We start from the raw sequence: 23,762 nt of genomic DNA on the forward strand, positions 1-23,762 counted from the left end.
TCATTTTGAGCTTGTATGTGAGGAGAAGGTTGTTATTTTCCCTATTCTCACATCATTCGAGCATCTCAGCTCCATCTGTTTGGCAAAAGGCGCACGAGTGACCCTTTTTCTGAGGTGACGGTTATCCAGCTGAGGCGTCTATTAACCAAGCGCACCTCCCGGTCCACCGAGAAAAGGCGACAAGGTCACCCACCACCTACCCAAAAAAATAACAACAACAAAAAAAAACACCAGAGGGGATGAGTGGGACTGAGGAAACAACATCTTAAGAATAATCACAAATGTCAGTCATATTGCGAAAAGGTTGCTCCTGAGTTACACAGATAGTCGACATATTGTTTTTATAGCCTTGGAGAAGGATATACAATCATGTTTGAATCTCACGCGTACACACACAAGCACACATACACACACACACAGAGGGAGGTGCATAAAACCTTATATTGCTTGATGGAAAACTCTAATATGAATTAAGTATTTTTCCATATTTCCGAAAATAGTGACCTCCATGCTCAGAAACACCATGATCCCAAATAATCACCTCAGATAGAGCCCTTCAGGGAAAAAAATATCGCTTGTGCCTAAATACCGTTCCTATGACTAATCACACCATGTGTCACAGTAGACATCATAAGCAAAGAGACATTACAAAAAGACATGGCATGTCTAAAGATGAAGCTGACGGTGGCGTTTAAGGAGAAAGTTTTGTTCTATGCACAAATCTGTAATAGTAACAACAAAAGCACCGGAGCTTGACACTTCAGTGAGTGACGGAGGCGGCTATAATACTTAGTATACAGTAAATAATACATATCAGTAGAAATATAGTCATTTTCTACACAGTTTGAATTAATTAGTGCTAACGTATATCTATTGTTGGAAACATTTAAAATATATAAATATATATATATTGCATCATCGGATATTATTTTAAACAACATACAAATAAACTCTTCCTAAGTTTCCCTGGCACTGGGACCCCTTTTCTTCTTCATAAGCAGTGTTAGCAGACGAAATAGTCTGTGATAATTAGCTGAGATTACAGCTAATCATTTTACAATTTCACCCCCACAAAGCTGCACAAACAGCCAAGAAATAACCCCACATGATCACGGCCATCGGTCCTCAGCTGGCTAATTCCTGGCACGTTGATGAAGGCTGGATCAGCATTGTTAGGGCGACGCTGCCACAAAGCCAAGAAACATCCATTGGGCTGAATTTCACAAAGGGCGTCTGCTTTGTCACATAAAGACATTACTGCTGACACTCATTTACCTGTGGTGTGGCACGTCAATTTCTGGTATCTCTGTCAGCCGAGCAGCGGGGTTTTTCTATTTTCTGTTGCATATTCAATTGCAAGGGAATGTGAGGGATGCCAAGCACAGGAAGGCCTTAAAAAACTGTTATCTATACTTAATGCAGGGACAGCATCAAACCTGTCCTTGTGTTACAAAACAAGTGGCCTAGCAAACGCATACTGGTAATGGCAATGGTTTACTTTATTTAGAACATGCTTAACACAGTTACATTGAAACACATCACACATTTGCACATTTCAACCTGTCAGAAAACGAGTAGGAAGAAGCAAAGTGTATTTAATCATGCTCTTTTTCTGTATTTAATCAAACTCTTTTTCCAAGTCTCGGCTATTACTGATTGTCTACTATAGTTGCTGTGTTTAGTTAAAAGAGATGGGACTTTTGAGAGGATATTCATGTTTAAAATATTTTATGATGGCCATACCTCCTCCTTGAATTAGCTAAAATTGCAAAGCTACACAAAAAGCTCGTGCTGTCAAGAGATTTTAAAACAATGGAGAGATTAATTACAATATGTATTTAATTGATCTAATTAACCTTTTTTAATCTCACCTAAAAATTGCTGAGAAAAGCCTTCACCTTGAGGTATTTTCATTTAAAGTCATTACATTATTGTGATCAAAATATTGACGTGTAACAAAAAAGGAGCTTTATTGCTATAAACAGACTTGAACAGACGCAATCCTAGCCATTTACCTTCTAAGGTATTTGAGACTTGTTCCAAGTGCTGCCTGCAACCTTTAGTTTCCAATACTAGGGGCGAATATTGCTGTGTATTACAAAATAAAAATAAAATAAAACATCAGGTCCACGCAATAGTCTTAAGTTCGTTTCTCTTTAAACTGTTGTACATGTTACTGATTTTGGTCGTCACTGTAGTCCCGCACGGTAGCTTGTATGATGGGTCATTGGACGCAGTTTGCAACACCTCTGTATACCTCGTCTTCCACTATCTTTATCGCCCTGTAGTTCATCGCATAGCCACTTGGTAAGAACATTCGGCAGCCTGTCGGTCGTTCCTATGCAGGGTGTTCTCATGGCAAAGAGCTTTGCTATGGCTGGGTAAATTAATTTCTTTGCTGCTAACGTTAACTGTGGCTGCACTCGCGACTGGATGCTTTGCGAAATGTAAATTTCCCATTCATTGGAGCGACAACACTCACATGCTCCTCCATTTTCACATGTCCTCTCCACTACTCTCTGCTCCTCACCTTGCCCTCTCAACTACAATGAGAGCTGGTGCTAAACATGCCCAAACACAAAGACAGCCAATCAATGTCCACCTCAGGGCGTGACTGACCATTGTTTGCCCCCCACAACAACTCAAGCACAAGAAGCCCAACACATAAAAACGGATTTTATAAAAAGGCAATTTACATACAGAAACAGTAAAGTTAGAGACTGAAAATTTGATTAACTCAATTAAAAAAACACACAAAATATGACTGTAATTAATTAATCACAATTAATGCTTCAATTTGACAACCCTAGAAAATAGCATCGAGTGGTTAGCATGTTGGCCACACAGTCAGGAGACCTGGGTTCAAATCTCTGCTCGGGCTTCTCTGTGTGGAATTTGCATGTTCTCCCCGTGCGTGCATTGGTTTTCTCCGGGTACTTCGGTTTCTTCCCACATTCCAAAAACATGCATGTTAGGTTAATTGGCAACTCTAAATTGTCCATAGGTATGAATGTGAGTGTGAATGGTTGTTTGTCTATATGTGCCCTGCCATTGGCTGGCGACCAGTCCAGGGTGTACGCCGCTTTGAGCCCAAAGTTAGCTGGGGTAGGCTCCAGCATAACCGCGACCCTAATGAGGATAAGCGGCATAGAAAAAGCATGGATGGATGGTCAAAAAGCATAATATTTTTCCTTGTGAATGTCCTTTAGAAAACCATTGACAATTACATTTTTGATCCCATATTTATCTGCTAATGCAATTCCTTTATATTCAAATTTCAATTTGGACTACTGGCCTATTAGTTCTGCATTTTCCACAGCTTCTCTCTCATAAAATCAGGACTTTATAAAAATAAATAAATAAAATAAAAATACACAAAATAGCTTTTTTATTGTTGTTTTTCTCTGAAAATCAGAGAAAACACATCTCCTTCGAAAAGATAGCACACATGTCTGAAAATGTATTTGCCTTACACTAGTCTCTTTAATAGTAGCAAAACATTTGACTCACACTTTAACCGTGTTATTATGAGCCATGAAGAGTTGCGTTCAAAGATACCACGTAACTTAAGATGAATTCACATGTTTTAAGTCTACATGTATTTTCTGGGATTTCTGGGTTTTTCTTTGTCTTTCTGTTTATTTAGACTACATGTATACGCATAATAAAGATGTTGATGTGATTTACCAAGTGTCAGTGAATGCACCTTGCTGTCGTCTAGTGACAATGAAGAAGTGTCGTTCCCAGGACCAGCTGACCAGAGACGTGTTTGTGAGTTGAAGACACATATATGATATTGGAATTGCACTGGTGTTCATATGTTTAGGTCAGAATAATGTTTTTAAAGTGCGGCAGACTCTGTGTGACTCTGTGGAGACACGATTGTGCCTCCATCTGCCGTTATAACGTGAGTTGACAAGAAATGTGGGTTGACATGATACGCATGCGTTAATGATGCTAAAAATGTTAACGTAATTAGTTCAATAAATTAGCTACCACCGTTAACGCACTATTTTTGACAGCCCAAGTAAAAATTAACATTTTTATGAGCATCTTAATTACTCACTAGTTGGGATGGTCTTGGAGAATAACCCAAATCTATTTCTTTTAATAGTAGTCCAACTTCTGCGATTGGCTGGCGACCAGGCCAGGGTGTACCCCACCTGTCGCACAAAGTCATCTGGAATAGGCTCCAGCATACACCTGCGACCCTAATGAGGAGAAGCGGCATAGAAAATGGATGGATGGATGGTAGTCCAACTTTATTCTCATAAAGTAAGGGCTTTGTTTCTTATAAACCTATGACTTTTTCCTTGTCATATTAACACTTATTCTGCTAATCCATCCATTTTCTATGTCGCTTATCCTCACTAGGGTCGTGGGTATGCTGGAAACCTACCCCAGTTGACTTCAGGCGACAGGCAGGGTACACCCTGGACCAGTCAATCGCAGGGCACATACTTGTATAGACAAACAAACTTATTCTGCTAATATTAAAGCTATTCTTGTAAAACTCTTTTCAGCGTCTCAGCAGAGAGTCAGTTCACTTCTTGTGTTTAACATGTATCAGTGCAATTTCTCAAAAATGACAAAAAAAAGAATAAGAATGCGTAATGAGGGAGGAACACTGAACATTAAGCTTCCACTGATCATTCTTGCTTAGTGTACATACGTACAGATATGGCCAGTTTAGAATGGACAATGGGCATTGCATAGTTTGGCTTTTGCTATGTACAGTATATTTTGATATTGTATATTCACAGCTGTTTTTATTTTTACTCTGTTGCTATTTTTTTCCCATTTTTACTCTGCATGCTGTGCTGCTATTGTTACTGTCCTATCTACTGCATATGGTGTTGCTGCTATTGAGACCGGAAGGCACACACCCAAGGGATCAATGAAGCTCTAATCTAATCGAATTAGTTCTAATCTAATTTAATCTGATATTAAAGTTAATAGAGTTTTTAGATATGCCATTAAAATGTTTTGCAAATGTTACGTGGATGCTTTCACACCTGCAAAGTGACAATACTCCAGGTCATCGAATGGATTCTCATGGTTATAGGCTGCGCCAAATATGCAACGCAAATAAAGAATCCATTGCAGTGAACGGGATATTGAGTGAGTCGGGCCGGCGGGGGGGATAACTGCCGTACTTTAGTCGTGTGAAAAGTGAGAAGACCAAAAAAAACAAAAAACAAAACACTCAATCACCAGTGGCGCCTGCGGGATAATTGGCCTGCCAAGATGGCATCGAGAGTATTCACTGAGTGGCTTTAACAAGCTGTAAATCTCTACTCGGGTCTGTGTGTCTGCAAAGTGGATCTGGAGATATTTGTTCTACTTGAAGCTCCGCCGCCGTTGTCCTCCCCTGCGTGCTAATGATTAGCGAATGCGCCGACACAGCCAGATAATGCCAAGTGACTCATGTAGCCCAATTACACACAAGTATGCTCCGTTTTCTGTTTCATCTGGACTAACGTGTATCGCTGCTTATAGGTCAGACAAAAAAAAAACAAAAAGTCGACAGACCAAGAGTTTGTCCTGCATGATAGAAGAGGCTTTTTTACTTGAGATCAATCCCTAAAGGTTGCATCACTCTGAAAGTGCACGTTTATATGCAGCATGATCTTACGCGAGTTCTGCAGGAAGTTTGCATTAAAAATGATTCACTACACCGTGTTTAAACTGGCCGCTTGCAGTGGCAATGGCATTTTTATTTGAAAACAATATTTTATATTACGGTCAGGGTAATACGGCTGTAGTTAAGGCGGTCTTTGCATTTTTTTATTTGTAATTAAATTTTCCCCATTAGAAAAATTGAATCATTACCCCCCAGTGATGCACAACCTTGTGATTATTTATTATTATTTTGTTATTGTTATTTGCTATTATTATTATTATTATTATTATTTTTCCCAGAACATGTTGTAGAGGTAAATTCTTCCAGACCAGACCTCTACAGTATAGTGGTGCTGTCATGTCTAGCATCTTCCATCATCAGAGATCATGTTTTCAATTGCAGATGACATCATATTTCATATTTCTTCTTTTGATGACACTGGCAATAATCTTAAAATTGGCATCATAATGCCTCATCTTTGCTAACAACCTTTTGAGACACGTTTCCTCAGCCCAGCGGGTCTCTCTTGTGTTAAGGCCGCATCTCTCCAGGTCACTGATTCTGTATGTGTGTGAGTGGTAGGAAGAATGGTTAGACCCACTAATATAAGACAAAAATGTTGTCTTATATTTGGGTCAGTACGGTATGTGTGGGGTGCTTACTTCACACCTCAGTCTCGGAATTGCAGAAACATACAGGTGATACTACCTCCAAATCAGGAAAATTGCCAAGTCAACTTTCGGGGTCATTGATACAGAAGAACTATGCAAGCTCCAAACATGCAGCTACTCACCACAGGGTCCTTTGTGTTGAATGTGGATGGCCTTCTGTAAGGCGCAGCCCATGGCTCGCATCTCGCATGGGCTGCCGTAACTGTGCCCATCGGATCCACACACCGGGTCTGACGTTTGTGGGCAGGCTTCTGGGCATTCGCACACGGGCTCGTTGTTTTTGACCACGCACACCGCGCCGTGGTTGCACACCTTATCCATGCAGGGGCTCGGCGTGTCGAGATCTGAAGGTCGACAACCCAGAAGGCAAAGTTAGGATGGTGATTGGAGGGAGTGTTAAGTAGAGGTTGGAGAAAGGTCTTGGGTTAGGTTAGTGTTGGGTTGAAAAGGGCATCGGAATGTAGCTACTAGGTGAACTGTTAGGATTGTAAGCAGTAAAGAAATATGATGGAATATACCGTCTTTCTGTGATGCCTCAACTATGTCATTTCCTTTCCTTTGTGTCAATCCTGATGTATCCTGAATCTTTGAGCAGTCTGCTAAAACTGGTGGCATGGAAGACAGCGACATAAAAAAAAAAAGTTGCCCTGTGGCACAGCGGAGATGAAACATCTTACGAACAATGGCGGCGCGGCCAGCTCGAGTAAACGTTGGAATTAATTGACGTTCCCAATGTGCCCCTTCAAAGGCTCGCCATTTGAGTCTCCACAAGAGCCTCGGCTCCAGCCAAAGAGAAAGGAAAAACAGACGATGGACAGAAATCATAAAAAAGACAAGACAGACAAAATGAAGAGAGGTTCTGCTCAATAATTTAAAAACGGCAAGCTCCTGGGCAGAAGCAGATATGAAATGTGAACATCACAGAGCAGGGTGTCGGCTCTACTCTCTACCGCTTACGCTGCGGCATCATTGAGGATGCATTCACACTTGTCATGTTTGGATGAATTAAAGGGAACTCTGGTGCATTTGTGATAATCTGAACCCTGGTGTGCATCAAATAAATGGACCGAGACCTCTTGAGAGATGGGTCTCGGTCCGCTCGCGAATGAACTCTGCTGCAATTTGGTTCACTTGAGCTCAAATGGGAACACTATATGGACCAAAGACATGGACCAGTGTTAAGATAACAGCAAAAAGCATGCAGAAAACAAAAAAAAAGGATGTGTGTAGACGGCGCTAACACGACCAGTCCCCCAACCAAAAAAGTGTTTGATCAGAGGCCGTCAACATGACTCAAGGAAAAGGAAAACTGTTCTTCTTTTGGAATTTTGCCGATCATCCACAATCCTTATGTGAGACATGAACAAGTGTCTCTCTTTTCTGTGCGCCAACAACGCTCCATTTACGTTTAATATGATGTGCATATTAACCAAGCTACAGTGACATTATTATTATTATCATTGTTACGCTAAATAATTACTGTACTGGCATATTGACACCCTGCAACACCACACCGGCTAGCGCCTAGCTTCACCACACACTCGCCCGCAGCATGTCAGTGTTGCGTTCACAGTGCCTCAGGCCACCACCACCACTATTGGAGCTGCTGCTAGTGCTGCTTTGTTTTCACTTGTGAGTTTGGAAAAGTTAATGCAAGGCGCATGCGTTCGTTTCTATGTTGCTATGTGAAATCAATGCACCTAGGAAGGAAGTTTGGGTAATGCTTAAAGAGACCAAAATATGACAAAATACTGTAAGCAATGCATGTTATCACGAATGTGCCTGTTGCTACATGGTCACAGCATGTATATAAAACCATAAAACCGTGTGGGAAGTTTTTGAAGGTGTTTTAATGGCGGTATTCGTAGGCGGCGTAGATGTATTCCATTACGTGCAGTAAAGAGCTGTCTCTTTTTATCTGTTTTTATATCTTTAGATTGCACAGAAAAGAGAAAGACGTGTTCATGCCTTATATAAGGATTGTGGATGATGTGCAGTTTTTCCTTCAAAAGGAGTGGAAGTATTTGTGGTCTGGGTGCACACTCCTGCATCCGAGGGTTTTTTTTCATTTGAGCCTTCACAAATGAGGGATGGATAGTTCTGCCAAACGCGGTGTGTCTGCGGGTCAGAGCAACAAATAAATCTTAATGAAAAATTGCTGGTGAAGCCCCCACAGAGGCGAAAGTCTTCATTTTTGGCTGTATTTATTCTTTTCAGATTTTGTGTAGCGGTATGGAGGTCAGGGTGTCCGTGATTGAACACGGACATCAGTTGTTGGCATTCTTATGAGTCATCATGAGTCAATTCACTAATGCCGGGTTAATACCTGACACCGGCAATTAACTTGCTTTGCTCTGATTAATGAAGGACACATCAATCAAGGTACAATGTCACCTGACAATCTGTTCACATGAGAACATACAAAGATTAATTGAAAAAATAATTCAGGAAAACTGCCTATTTTAGTTTTTTTCAGTAACCATTTATACAATTTATACTATACAATTAGGCATACATTTCTTTCGGCACAGAAAATGAACAAATTCTAAAATATCAAATATCAAAATAAATATAATTACTATAATATTTTGTTCTAGTATTATTTATGAAATAATTATATATTGTTAAAATGAAATAAAAATGATAGTAATCACAATAATAACATCAAATACAAGTAAACAAAGAAACAACATATTACATAGAAATGTCCCAGTCCAATAATGTTACTTGACTACATTTTTAAAAGTAAGAAACAGGGGCTGCACGGTGGTAAAGTGGCCATGTTGGCCACACAGTCAGGAAATGTGGAAGATCTGGGTTTGAATCTCCATTGGAGATGTGTGGAGTTTGCATGTTCTCCCCGTGTGTGCGTGGGTTTTCTCCGGGTACTCCGGCTTCCTCCCACATTCCAAAAATATGCATGTTAGGTTAATTGGCGACTCTAAAGCACCACGTAACTTGGCGACAAATTGTCATAGGTATGAATGTGAGTGTGCCCTTTGATTGGCTGGCGACCAGTCCAGGGTGTACTCTGCCTCTTGCCCAAAGTCAGCTGGGATAGGCTCCAGCACACTACAATTAGGATGAAGCGGAGTTGAAAAATGAATGAAAGTAGAAAACACTTGTTTTATTGTTATTGCAATTATATTGGAATATTTTATTATAATAATTTCAGCAAATCTTGAATAGTTATAGTATTATAATTTTAGATTCAATAATGTATTGTTATTATTGTTAAACAACATACATAATGATAAAGCAATAAAAAAAATGCAAATAGGAAATACTAGTGTATACTGCTCTAAGAATTGTTAAAGTAATTAACATTAATGACAAAAAAAGCTGAAAAAAGTGTCTAGTAATTGTTGATGAATTACAGAAAAAATACTAGAAAATATGAAATAATAATATTAAATAATTATTTACAAATATTGCAAATTCCGTGCAAACTACAGCATTTTTTGCAAAGTGTGGCCACTGTTTCTGTAGGGTGCATCATTTCTCAAAAATATGCTCACCTTGTGAGAAAATATAGTTCATATTTGCACATACATATTTTAATTTCCAGGTTAGCATACAGCTAATAGGCAGCCAAGTTAAAACAGCTAAATGCGGTTGGCTAGCCTGGTATTATGGCAAAACGAACAGGCAGTATCACATCCACTCACCAAGCCAAAGTAAAAAAAGCGGTTCTTTTAAGGAGGCCTGTCTGTCGGAGTATGTGCGAACAGAAGAACAAGAGATGAAACTGGGTAAGATTATTTATTTTTTGAACGAAAAAGGGATGTTCCAAAAAACATGGCGCAAAGCCAAAGTAGCAAGTGAGTTTTCGGAGTAAAAAGTGTGGACTGAGTGTGTGGCGTGACCCTGCATAATTTATGCCGAGTTTGTGTTGCCGAAGGGACCGGGAGGTTGACTGAGATGATTTTTATTGGATTTTTAAAAATTTACACAAAAGTAAACATATACAGGGCCAGGCAAAATGTTCTGACACATTTGTAGGTTAAATAAAAGGCAAATAAAGTAAAGAAACAAAAAAGTGTTTTTATTTTTGCAAAGTACATATAATGCCATTTTTTTCATATAATGCCATTTTGTTTCTTTATAATGCCATTGTTTTTCGTTTCTTTTTCAGTTGCTGCCATGAATTGGACTGGGGAGCATCGCGCTTTCATTGTGGAAATGTTTATAAAAACAAAGGAATCTGTAACTGCAACACAACGAGCGTTCCGTTTGCACTTCAATCTTGGTAGACGTGATCCCGTACCAGCTGGAAACACCATCTTGTTATGGGCTACCAACTTCACAGCTACTGGATCTGCATTGAGTGTGTGGACAATAATGGATCCCATTTGACTGATTTCATTTTTAAAACATAATGAAACAGAATGGCATTATATGTACTTTTCGAAAATAAAAACACTTTCTTGTTTCTTTACTTTATTTGCCTTTTATTTAACCTACAAATGCGTCAGATCATTTTGCCTGACCCTGTACAACAAATATGGCATCAATTTCAAGCAAATTTCCAGGATGAAATAGTGCCACAACAGGCTGCAAAGAAAAGGTGAAAGTCAAATAAGGAAATTCAAGTATACATAATTAACAAAATAAATGGTAAACCAGAAAATAAATGAAAAATTTTATTCTAAACTTTTTTTTGCAAGATTCAGATAGTTAATTGTATGAGACCATGACTTGTTTTGCCTGAGGTTTAGATTAAAGGAAGCTATATTGTAGAATCCTCCTTGAAACCACTCATAAAATATGACAGAGTGGAAGTTGGACTACCTCAGTTCTCAGATTTTGGACAGGTGTGACACTACAGTGTGCACTTCTAATGGTGCTCACAGAGGTCCAAGGAATGCTCAGATGGTTTTTAAAATTAGGGGAAACATTGATACTCAGTATATTTCATCTCTGATTTGGAACAGAGGTACAGTATGTACATGAAAACAGTAAAAATATGTTTTTCATATCTATACAGGTGGTGGTGCACTGACATCAACGTGCACGTCATTTATTTAGCACAACCTGAATTTAGGCCCGCTTTTCAATGCCTGCTTTCGGTCGTCTTAAACCAAATGATACACACTGTCGCTTTAAAAAGCTAATCAGCCAAAACTGAAACTCTGATAACGTCTTGCATTAGCTTTGTTTCACAAACAACAAGAAAAGATAAAAAACTACTTTCATCTCCAACTGTTTTTATCATCCTCTACTTGCGATGGGGAAAACATTTCCAGCTGATTTATTAACGAGAGAGCATGTTGGGGAAAAAAATAAATAAACGGAAATCTGCCAGAGTGTAAAAATCACTGGAGCACAGTCAGAAATTGGTGTTTTTACCCAAAAGCCTTAAATTCAACACTTGATGCATGTATGTGTGTTTCTGTCACCATAGCAAGCAAGTTATTTATTCATGAAAATAACCTGGCAACCGATCGAGAACATCTGCAGAAGCAAATACATTTGCAAGGCATTTTTTGTTGTCGCTCAGTAGGCATTGAGAGCGATTGGTCCAATGTGATGGCAATGAAAAGTCAGGACATTAATAAAGGATTCCTGCTCATCATTCAGCGCCACCATGCTGGTAAATGGCTTTAACATTCCATGCATCAACTCACTTTCTATGCACACTTTGCAACAGTTCAATGACAAGGCTGACAGTATGGGGGAAAATGTTAATTTTGTAATATTTTGCACCCTCTTAGGCCAATGCTATCACCTAAAGTTAACTCCAACATCTAACCCTAACCCCTAATGTTGGAATTGTTGGAAAAGTAACTCTAACCCCAACCCAAACCCTGAAGGCAAACGCAAACCCAAACCTAACCCCTAGCTGCTAACCGTAAACCTAACCTGAATGCCAAAACACAACCATGAACCCTAACAACTAATGTCAATGCTAACTATAAAAGCTACCCCAAACTTTTAAGGCTAACCTTTACTCTAAACACAACCTCAACCCCGAGCTAATCCTAATCGTATCCTTGACACCTAACTCTAACCCATACCCAAATGCTAACCACCACTCCTAACCTTACCTCTAGAACTAAATACAACACTTAACATCTAACCCTAACACCGAACGTTACCTCTAAACCTAATTCTATACTTCACCCCAACCCCTAACTCTTAAAGCTAACCCTAACCATAATGTCGATGAGACATTAGCTGGTATAAGCGGTGGGTGTCTCTTATGTCCCTACAGTGATTCCGTAGCCTGTGCATTAGTGCAATGTGCTATACACAAAGAATAACAGAAGTGTAAAGGTGACTATAGGGGTGTTATTTAATGTCTACAGGGCTCTAATAATGGTAAAAAAAAAACATATTTAAAAACTCACAAACAGGTTTTCTATGCTCTAATTACAAAAATATTCCTTTTATTCCTATTGAATCCTACTTTGCAGAAATTCACTTATCGCGGACGGGTCTGGAAGCACTTAACTGCGATAAACAATGGATGACTGCACCTCTAAACGTACTGCTAACCCGAACACCTACACTCATGCTGTAAATGAGTACTGTTACAATTTGTAACTGTTACGGTTACAAAGTAAAACTATAATACCTAAGTCTAACCAATGCCACCCCTCACACCAAACTATGTTTTCTTTTAGCTTTTTGGTTATTAAAATCATTATTTATTAGTATAGTGAAGATACATTTAGATTATGAAATATTTTGTTGTAAAGGGAAACACAAAAAAGGAAAAAATATAATATATAGCGGTGTCCTAGGTGCTCATAGATGCTGAAATGCCATACCTTATACATTCAAACATGGTGTTAAATTGCTGGGGGGAATATTGTTATTCCAATTCATACAGCATGTTAATTGGACTCCACCGTAAACCTCCCGAAGGGTCTAAGCGCTATTCCAAATGGTTCTATGCAGACTGAGGCACTAGTCCATTCCAGGTGATGATCTCAGCAGCCAACTGGCAGACAGAATGACCTGACAAGCACATTGCAAGCCAGTGCGCTCCAATGGGACACAGACAATCCACACCAAGCAGCACCATGTCTGCTTTTTTTTTTACCTGCCAGCCTTTGATCCAATCTCTTATTCCCTTTAGCATTAAAGGCATTCATGTGAATGCCAGTGGACGGAAAGGCTCTATTAACATAAAGGAAAGGACATGTCTACCACCCGATTAGAATAATAACCCTCAACACTCGCACCTCACTCTTAAGACTTCACCTAAATCTAACCTGTAACCCTAGCACTGACCCCAAACAATAACACAAATGGTACATCTTGAAGCTAACTATAAAAGCTAATGCTAAATTTAACGCTAAACCCCAACTTCTACCCCAACCACTGATGCTAACACCCAAATCTAACCCTAATGTGAAACATTAATCCTTCAGGCAAACCTTTAACCATGGCAGCTAATGCTAACCCTGACGCCAGCACGGAACAGTAACCCCTACACCTCTCATCCCTTTTCCTTTCTTTACATGTAATACAGTGTTGTAAGTTCGTATTCATGTTATTTCTTCAATTCACTCGTATAAGTAAACTTTCTGGTCCTGCTGGTTCTCTGTCCAGGGGCACAGCACTTTCAGCCTGCATATGCAGTATTCTGTCCAGCAACAAGGGACCACGAAAAAGTTTACGACGCTGTGCCTGTTAGAGAAAAACTAAAAGTGCAACGGAATTATGCCAAATTTTGCAAATGTGTGTTGAATGGCTTGCCCGGCGGCATGCTACAACCTCAAGTCACTACTGACACTCCGCTGACCCAAATAACGATGGCAATTTCTGCTGGCAGCGTATCGCCCCCAGCAGCTTGTGTTAAGTGGACTGGCAGTCCCTGGCTGCTGTCAATCTGCCTCCCACAGCACTTCTTCTAATTAACTTGATTAGGAAACAAAAAATACAGCACTCAGACTGATGTACATCCTCATGGGTGTCCAATCAGATCACCTGCAAAACCTCTGGGTGGGACACATCAATAGAGCAAATGCAAGTATAGACTATTTTATTTTAAAACATCTTCTAAAGGCTGCGTTACGACAACATCCAGATGTTACCTAATAATAATAATAATAATCACAATAATATAATATAATATAATATAATATAATAATAACTATTATTATTATTATTATTATTATTATTATTATTATTATTATTATTATTATTATTATTGTCACTATTATTATTAATAATAATAATAATACATGCCAATATCATTTTACATAGTGCCAATATTAATAATGCCACCCAAACTTATAAAAATGATCAAATGCAATTAATTTGAAAATAGCTTGCCATTTTCTTTCACTGCCGTTTTCCTCCTGCCATCCATTAGACTGAGGGGAGGCAGAAACCAAGTCTAAATGGCGATGGAAGCGTGTCTTTGCAGCGCAGTAACATGCCACAGATCCCAATATCCTCTCACAAAGCCGAGAGCCAGAAAAAGCAGAACACTAAGCAGAGTACACTGCACACAGGTACAAGGAGACATCGGGGACCCGCTGGGCCATTTTGATTGTTAATGCTCAGCGTGCTGCAGGGACGTAGCCCACTTTCTCAGTCGCCCCTGCCAATTTCTGCCACTCGTCATCTTCCAGGTTAACAAGCTCATGTGGAAAACTGTTAAACGATCTGGCATTTAATCACTTAATAAATGTGAATATTTTTGCATGTGGCATTTAAGATATTCTTTAATGAATCTTTTGTGAATAATGAAAGGACCTTACTGACCATTTTTAAAATAAATGATTAAACAATTTAAACAGTGAAGATATTTTATAAAAAAAATCATTTTAATGTTTTTTTTTAAATACCTTTTTATTTTTCCTATTTGTTTGGCGGGACTGAATAATGCATGGATTTTTACTGAAGAATTTGAATTATTAGGAAAAAAAAAGTACAAAATACATTGCAAAAATGAAAATATATACATTTTATTTTCATAATAAATTGATCAATTGAGAGTTGTTTTGGTTTGGCTGCCAAAAATATTAACATTGTGAGAAAAGTAAGTTTCATTTGGAACATGACTTACCAAATATGACTTTTTTGTTTGTTGTGTTAATCGAGATCGGCTTGGTGAAATTCTGTTATTAAAAAAAAAAAAAAAAAAAAAAAAAAACTGCCCTTTGGAATTTAAGGGGATATATGTGAAATTGAAAGAATACATTATAAAGTTAGTGACTGAATTTAAACTGTTTGGCTTTTTGTTGGAATATAGAAGTTGATAAAGTACTATTTATAAATATTTCTAATTGGCAGAAAGTGCCAAGCCTAGTATTTTCAAAATACTCCGATTTACTGGATAATTACTAGCAATTTTCCACCCCTTTACAACATAGAGCTGAGGCCAAAATGATTCATGCTGTGGCCAACCTGTGAGTTAAACTGCATTTGTATCGGTTCAATGGGCATTTTATGGCTTAAAATGACACAAGAAAGTGGTGAAAGAAGCTGTTTAAAAATAAAACTGCAATGTCTTAGTATCTTATACCTCTTTCTTGTGTCATTTCCAGTAAAATACACCCACTGCACAAACTAAATTGTGATTGGCGCTCTAAGTATAGTACAGGGGTCGGCAACCCGTGGCTCCAGAGCCACAGCGCCCTTGTTGCGGCTCCTGCAACACCGAGCTCTGTGATTTTTTTAACCCTGAAGTGGAGGAAATATGCATTTTCAAAAAGAGTTATAATATCCGACTCACCGTAAGTCTGTGAATGCATCTAGACTGCATTCTGACTGCTGATTGGATGAGCAAGGGAAGGGGTAGGGGCGCCATTGTGTGCAGTGAGACAAAAAGAAGATGTCCTGTGAGTGTGCTCTCCCGCGGTAAGCTATCCATAACCATGAATACGTCCCCAAGAAGAAAAATCTCTGTGTGCAGCTTTGTGCAATCGCGATCAGTTGGGTTCATAAGCTTCTCCTTGCCTGTTCGTACTTCCCAAGACTACCGGTTATGTTTTCACAAAGCCTTTTCCTCTGTCACTTTTTGTTGCCTGTATCATGTACAACTGTGACTACCTGCACCTACTCGTGCAAAATAAAATAACTTTCTTTTGCACACTGGGTCTGTCACTGCATACCGGGGGTCCAGCATCCGACAACTCCATCTCAATCCCTAACAGAGTGAACCAGCCAAAGCTAAGCACTGCGGGGACGGCGCATGGGAATTTTTTTGCAGATGGATGCTCAGTATGAGCATATGCAGCATGACCACGTGGCACCTGGAGGTCTCCTGGAGCGCCTCAGGGAGCTTAAGGCCCAAGTCGCTCGGATGAGTGGTTCCCAGCTCCTTCTCCAGCCCCTTCACCATCCTTCTGGTTCATCTGGGGAAGTCTGGGATCCGTCCCTTGAAAAAGGACTCGTGTACTTGTTAGCTGTCCATCCCTAGCCGCACAGCTTCTTCCAGGTCCGGCTGCGCAGACTACACCTCGCCAGACGGAGGTCAGGTCACCTTTGGCACCTGCTACATGTCTACGCACGGCCCGGTTTGGATCACCTCTGCTCCACCTGCTCAACGCTCGGCCGAGGGTAAGTCTCGGCCGAGTTTTTGTTCTTGAAACCCTTGTCTCGCAGATGCTGTCTGATGAATATTGGACTGCACTCAGCAGCAGTAACAATCTTCATTTTGGTTGAAGCAAATTGGATCCTCCAGCTCAGGCCTGGTGACATTTTTTTGGGTCTACCACTTGACATGTTTGTTCCATAACCCTCAGGATCTGTGAAGAAGGTTTAAATGACTGTCTTACTGTGTCCAACCTCGGCAATGGCACGCTGCGAGAGGCCTTGCCTATGCAGCTCAACAATCCGATCGAGTTTAATGAGAGAAAGTCTTTTTGCCTTTGCCATCAAGAGATCATGACAGTGTAAAACCTGACAGAAAATTACATTGAATCATCATTTTTGCCAAGATTTTGGCTTTTAAAGGCTGTGGTCTTAAATTTTTGATCAGCTGATGAACAGCCTATTTCAGTTTAATGCTTGTTTGCTTAAAAAAAAGTGCTTACTCAGTTTTTTTTGTCCCGCTCTCTTGGCTTCTTTTTGCATTTTGAAGCTCTTTTTAGAAACCCCCTGTCGAACAGTGCAAAATGTACATTCTTGCAATTTTTCAACTGGCCTCAAAATTGTCATCATGAGTGTAAATTAACCACAGTGATGAGGTTGACGACAGAGGTTCTGTGAGTGAGCTGTTGCGGTTGGCTCTGTGTGTAATAGTGAACAGCATGTGGCAAAAGCGCCACACTGAAGGCAATCATTTAAAAAACTGCCGTTGTGTCGAAGGAGATGACAGCAAAAGTGAAAAGCACAAACCTTCGTATCGTATGTTATTTGCACACAAACATAGCATAGGAACTAAACTAGCATAACATACAGTAAATGCTCCAATTAACACCTCGACTCTAGAGACTCCTATTAACGCCGTGTGCGTGATCTACAAAAGCAAATAGCCCACAGAGGGCTTTAATTTAGTACAGGGTAAAAAAACCCAAAAACTTAGTCACTAACAGCTGTAGCTGTAGGCAACCTCCTGGTGTTGTTTTTTTTTGACTAACTCCACAAGATGGTAAAAGTTGTAATTAAAATATCATGAGTGGTCATCAGCTTCATCTAGCTCTTCATGCACTTTAAATAAATAGCACGTGTTACGTTTGCCGTACCGTTGTTTACAATGAACTCATCAGCGTTATTAAAGGAAAACTGTGCCTTTTTGGATTTTGCCCATCATCCACAATCGTTATGTGAGACATGAACACACATCTTTCTCTTTTCTGTGCGTTGTAAAGATATAAAAACAGCTAAAATGAGGCAGCTAATTAATGCACATCATGGGACACATCTATTCCGCCCACAAAGCCCCCTATTAAAAAACCTCCAAAAACCTCCAACAAGGTTTCCTGGTTTTATATACATGCTGTAACCATGTAGTAACAGGTATATTCATGATAACATGTTATCAAAAATAGCAAATTTGAAGCATTACTGGAACTTCCTTCCTGAGCACATTGATTTTACATAGCAACATAGAAACGGAGGCTACACCTATCGATAACTTTTCCAAACTCAAAAACAAAAACACAGCAGCAGTGGAGACAGCTCCAAAGTGTAGTGTTACCTTTCGGTAGTGGCCTGATGCATTGTGAGTGAGGCACTGGTGTGCGGTGAGCAAACGTGTGGTGAAGCTAGCCGCTCGTCTTTGTGGTGTGGCGAGGTGCCACACCACAATGTAGTTCTTTGGCGTAACAATGTTAATAACAATAATAATACCAATGTCGCTGTAGCTTGGTTAATATGCAGGTCACGTTATGTGGAGCGTTGTTGGCTGTTTTTGGAGCGTTTTTTTCAGAAGACTTTATAGGCAGGGTAGGTGCGTCCCATTACATGCATTCTGAGCTGCCCCTTTTTATCTGCTTTTACATCTTTAGAACGCACAGAAAAGAGGAAGAATGTGTTCATGTCTTACATAAGGACTGCAGATGATGGGCAAAATTAAAAAACTGTGCAGTTTTCCTTTTATGCTTGTTCAGCAAGTTCACTCCTTCACATCATTGGTTCTGTTGCTGCTGTGTTGTGCAATGTGTTGTTAATAATGACTAAGTTGTCAAAAAGAGCTACACTTTGCTTTGCTTACTCACGCACTCCAAACCATGCTTAAAGTAAAAAAAAATAACTTGATATATAATTAATTTTCCTATTTAAAAAATAACAGCCTCTCCAATTATTGCCTGCTTACTATGAATGGCAAGTCATGTTTGCAGTAAAGTTAAAGTTATAATCGTAGTGTTTACTATGAGGCTATCCACACGGAAATGTTTTTAGGTCAAAACGGCAAAGTAAACGGTATTTTTTGAAAACGGCTTCCAGAGTGGAAAAATCTGAAAACGCCGGATGGTCGTTTCCGTATAAACGAGCAATCCGCTGCTTTTTTTAAAACAATGACGTCAGCGACACGTCTTCGTCACGTGACCAGAAATGAGCTGTGACGACAAGCCAACATAACTGAATATTTCAACTGTCATGACTCACCGCAGTCAAAATTCTCCCAGTATTTTATTGTCTTAAACTCCCAAAATGACGCACATGTAATCCCACTTTGTCGTAAGTCTAGACGAGCCTTGGAAAGCGGAAGACGATGGACATATTCGCATGTGCCCTTTCTTCTATAGTATGTTGTGTCACCTGGTTCCATGTGCGTTTCTGTTCACAGCACCACACATAGGTGTGCCTTGTGTATTACATCGTTTTAACTCAGTGATCCATTCCCATCTGGATGCAACTCTTTACTAAACCGAGACAGTGTGGACACAAATTATTTTCAACCCGGCAAAAAAAAAAATCTCAGGAGCGTTCCCTTGTGCACAGGGCCTAAATCTATTGTATTCATATAGTAGCCTAATGTTGTAATGGCACACCTTGCTGCCTTTCATGCAGGTGGAGAAAGTTCAGGGCCAGGGGCCCAATACCAAGCCACTGGAAATGTGTAGTGCCGGTCTCAAGCCAGGACAAATGGGAGTGGGGATTGACTTACAGAGACAGGAAAAGCCAAAACAGAACAAAGACTATATCTATATCTATACAGTATATACCTCCAATAATCTGAAATTTGGTCCATCCACATAGCTGATTAACTCATGTCAAGTCCCAAATCTTTAAGACTCTGGGAAACATACGCCTTCAAAGGATTTACTAGAGGGGATGTCTAAAAGCTACTGAAAAGCTGCTAAAAAGCAAGAAGTGATGATGTCTCTGAATGTTTTTGTTGGCAAAGAAATCTGAAACCGAGTAAATAAGATGTGAGTGTTGATGAATGTGCTGTACCAAATTAAAGATGTGTTTTCACACATCCTTTACTTCTTTTATTTCAATTTACATTGTCAGTGGTCCCACTTTTTGCTACACCTTCATAGCGAAGGTAGAAACATTGCTATCATTGATAGGCCAAGAATTGTCCGGCTGCTTTCGTGTTCCCATGGTTTCTAGTGAATGCTAAGAAAACAAACAATACTGTGGATTATGGCAAATTCTATCAGGAAGAACTGAACTGAACTTTTCTGCTTGGTGAAAATATGTCTTGTAATAACAAATAAGATTACGACTGCCAGTAAGGTTATGTTTTAACCCCATTTGTTTGCTTGTTAGCTGGATTACGCAAAATTAATTTTGTAGAGAAAAGGGGAAGTACCCATAACATTTTGGCGGAGACTGGCACTTTTTAACAAGGCTTTTTCAACATTCTGCCACAATATCTTGGAGAAAAACACATCAATTTGAATCTATCTTGCTCTCTATTATCACTCTAGTCTACTTTTCATAGTTATGAAGTCAATTATTTCAAATGTAAGTTTTTTTATTAGTGTACCAGTGACAATGAGGGTAAGTGTGATGATGCACAATACAATATGAGCAAAAATGATATAATAATACCAGCAATAGATATAGCTAGGTGACTTTACATTGACTTTACATGATTTCATATGGGATATTGTCAACCAGCATCACAGAACGGGTTACCTTCAACTTTGTAGGTTCCGCTGTAGGATTCTTTTCTGGAATACAATACTGGTTGAGAATGACGTAGCACGTATTCCAGTTTAATAACCAAACGCCTGTCCCCCTAGACATGAAACTAAGCCCAGAGGCAGTGAGTGTGTTTGTGCTCCGAGTTGACATTTTCTACCACAGCCGCTCAACTGTCAAGGTGTGAGTATCACAGAGGAAGCCTCACACCGTGTCATGTCGCACAATCTCTTTGGGGTTTACGAATTGATCATACGCACACACAGATACACATACAACAACAAAGAAACGAGGTTGGGTTTTTTCCAACTTAATCTCTACAGTCTTTCCAACAGTGCTAATATCTAATCCGCTTTCAGCTCTACCAACACACTGGAAATATAAACAAAAAGGCAAGAACATACTGTGCACTCTATATATACTCTATATATCATCAAATGATGAAGCTAACTGTCTCAGTGGGCTCCTACGCTTTTATGCTTTTGATGTTTAATTAAAAAAAACAAGTCGAGCTTTGACGTCTGTGCCGCTCTGTTGTGGAGTAATATGCAAATATCAATAAAGAATGCATTGAAAAGCGGGCTTTGATGCACTGGGGAAGGAATAGTTGAATAATGAAACAAATGCAGGGCAGTGGTGGTGGAGAGATATGATGGGCGTACGCATGAAACAAAGCACATAAGCATTACCGCTGTCATTGCTACTGTTTCGTTTATGCAGAGCACAGGCAGAACGAGTCCATGTTAACGAGGAGAGGAGACGGATTGAATCTTTCACTGGAACCCCCACTTAAAGTCAAAACCATGTCGTTCGCAATTTGACCAACATTTTTGGAGTTCAACAAACATCAAGGGACAAACTGCTTTGGCATTTTTGGCACTCCTACTACAAATGTTTCAATTAGCGCATTTATTTATTAACCTCTAACCTCCAACAACTACCGGGATCTCTAAATTGCGACAGATCAAAAAACATTGGCGGCATCAGATGTGGCTGTAGGCAACTCCCTGACGTCATTTTTATTAACTGCGCAAGATGGCAATAGCTGCATATTAAGTATCATGAGTGCTCAGCATTCAGCGACGTTATCTACCTCTGCATGCACTCAGCTGTTGTTGTAAAACTTGTGTATGTTACAATTGCCATACTATTTGTTCACTGTTTGCAAATAACTCATCATTAATGTCGGCTGAGCAGTTTGAGCCTTACCGCGATTACGACATTGGTTCTGTTGCTGCTGTTGTGCAATAGAAGTGTTAATCAATTACCATGTGGTCAAAGAGAGCTATGTTTTCCTTACCACTTTCTCATGCACTCCAAATCATTTAGAATTCCATTGTATGTCAGCTTTTGTTGTTTATCTATGGCAAAAGTCTTTTATTATGATTATATGATATTATATGATATGATTATTATTGGTATTATTACTACTACTACTGTCTACTGTGTTCCATGTATTTAATTGACAACCACTTGAGTGAATTATGAAATACAATCAAATTAAATACAAATACAATTTTTTTATAAATAAAAAAAATGGCTTTCCGATATTTCAATTTACAGAAACGTCATAAAAAATGAAATATTACACATGTGCAATCATAACTAAAATGTGTTTTCTGACAAAATAATGATTTAAACAGAGTAGGGTAGAGATTTTAAAATAAATGAGGTCTGGGGCTGGCGTGCACGGCAGCATGCACAACAAAATGAAAGACTTGGGTGGATAGGACTGGGGAATAAAAGAGCAAAAAGTAAGGGAGACTTCTCCAACCTCATGGATCACATCAGTGTGCAAGAAGAGTAACACATAGACACAGGAAAAAGAGCAGCACTACAAGACCCCCTCCTGTTAGATCCACTTGGCGCAAAAGGGAAGGCTTCACCCCTCAGCATCCTTCTGATGAGGTCGCCCATTGGGTGACCCCACTTTTCCACCTGTAGCCGAGGCAGCCAGGAGTGGGGGAAGACACAGTCGACATGGACAAAGACAGACAAGATATTGACTGACGCACTGAAACAAGAAAGAAGAGCTTTTCTTTTTAGACAACAGTTAAAGAGACACAGACAGACTAAGGTGGATGGATGGAGTATGCATGCGGTGTTGAAAGATGGAGCTGAAAGGATGAACGAGTGAAAGTGAAGGCACGGGTTTGACTTGCCCCTCCCACTTTATCGTTAAACCACGTCATACACGTTTGAATTTCACACCTGCAAACAATGAAAAGGGAGCCATCAAACTCCATGTTACTCTACTCACCACAAGGCCCAGCATGCTTGATGGGGACAAGGGTCTTGGAGTGGCACTCGGCCTTACGCCGCACGCAGTCGTTGGTGTACGTGCGGCCGTCCTTGCCGCACACGGGCTTGTAGGTACCGTCGCACTCGATGGGATCGCACGAGCATCGGGAGGTCAGCTGCTCCACCAGACACACGGCGTTGAAGCGGCATTCTTCTTTACATTCCTCTGCGAGAAGAAAGGACAGATACATCCAGGGATAGTTTGTTGTTGGCCCACACATTTCGATAAGCAACTGGAAGATGCAGAGGGACACATTATGTTGGCCTAAAACCATCTGCTTAAGTTTTTCATTCTGTTTTGCTTTTTAAATCTATACCATTTGTATACTATACCATATATCTCAATAATTAAGTAACAAATGAATAGTAAATAGTGCATATATACACAATAGATGCTGTATAGAAACATTTGTGGACTCATCTAAATTATACTTTTTTCACCATTTAAGAACAGATGAGGGCCATGCTGGGATATAAAAAAATAATCAGAATATTGTAAATAATGGAATTTGAAGATTTACTGCCATCTCGGGAGAGTGTTGTATGATTTTGTCCAAAAAGTCATTGTAGTGAAAGTTTTAAAAAATGTTTTTTAAAAAAAGTACAAATTAGCTGTTAAAATAAAAGCATATATGTAAACAAATATTGTGTTTTTTTTAATT

The 23,762-nt window shown here is 39.6% G+C and overlaps 1 protein-coding gene across 6 annotated transcripts in view; it reads right to left on the reverse strand.

Moving 5' to 3' along the window:
- The window catches only part of agrn (agrin), a 379,909-nt gene that overhangs the window by 150,813 nt on the left and 205,334 nt on the right, over window positions 1–23,762 (reverse strand). For all 6 annotated transcript variants that reach the window (XM_054781405.1, XM_054781230.1, XM_054781147.1 and 3 more), the window contains 2 exons: window positions 23,060–23,266; window positions 6,417–6,638 (listed from right to left, as the gene is read on the reverse strand). In XM_054781405.1, the coding sequence (XP_054637380.1) occupies window positions 6,417–6,638; window positions 23,060–23,266 (429 nt within the window). The remainder of the gene's footprint in view (window positions 1–6,416; window positions 6,639–23,059; window positions 23,267–23,762) is intronic.

This window comes from Dunckerocampus dactyliophorus, chromosome 1 (assembly GCF_027744805.1).
Source record: "Dunckerocampus dactyliophorus isolate RoL2022-P2 chromosome 1, RoL_Ddac_1.1, whole genome shotgun sequence".
NCBI lineage: Eukaryota > Metazoa > Chordata > Actinopteri > Syngnathiformes > Syngnathidae > Dunckerocampus > Dunckerocampus dactyliophorus.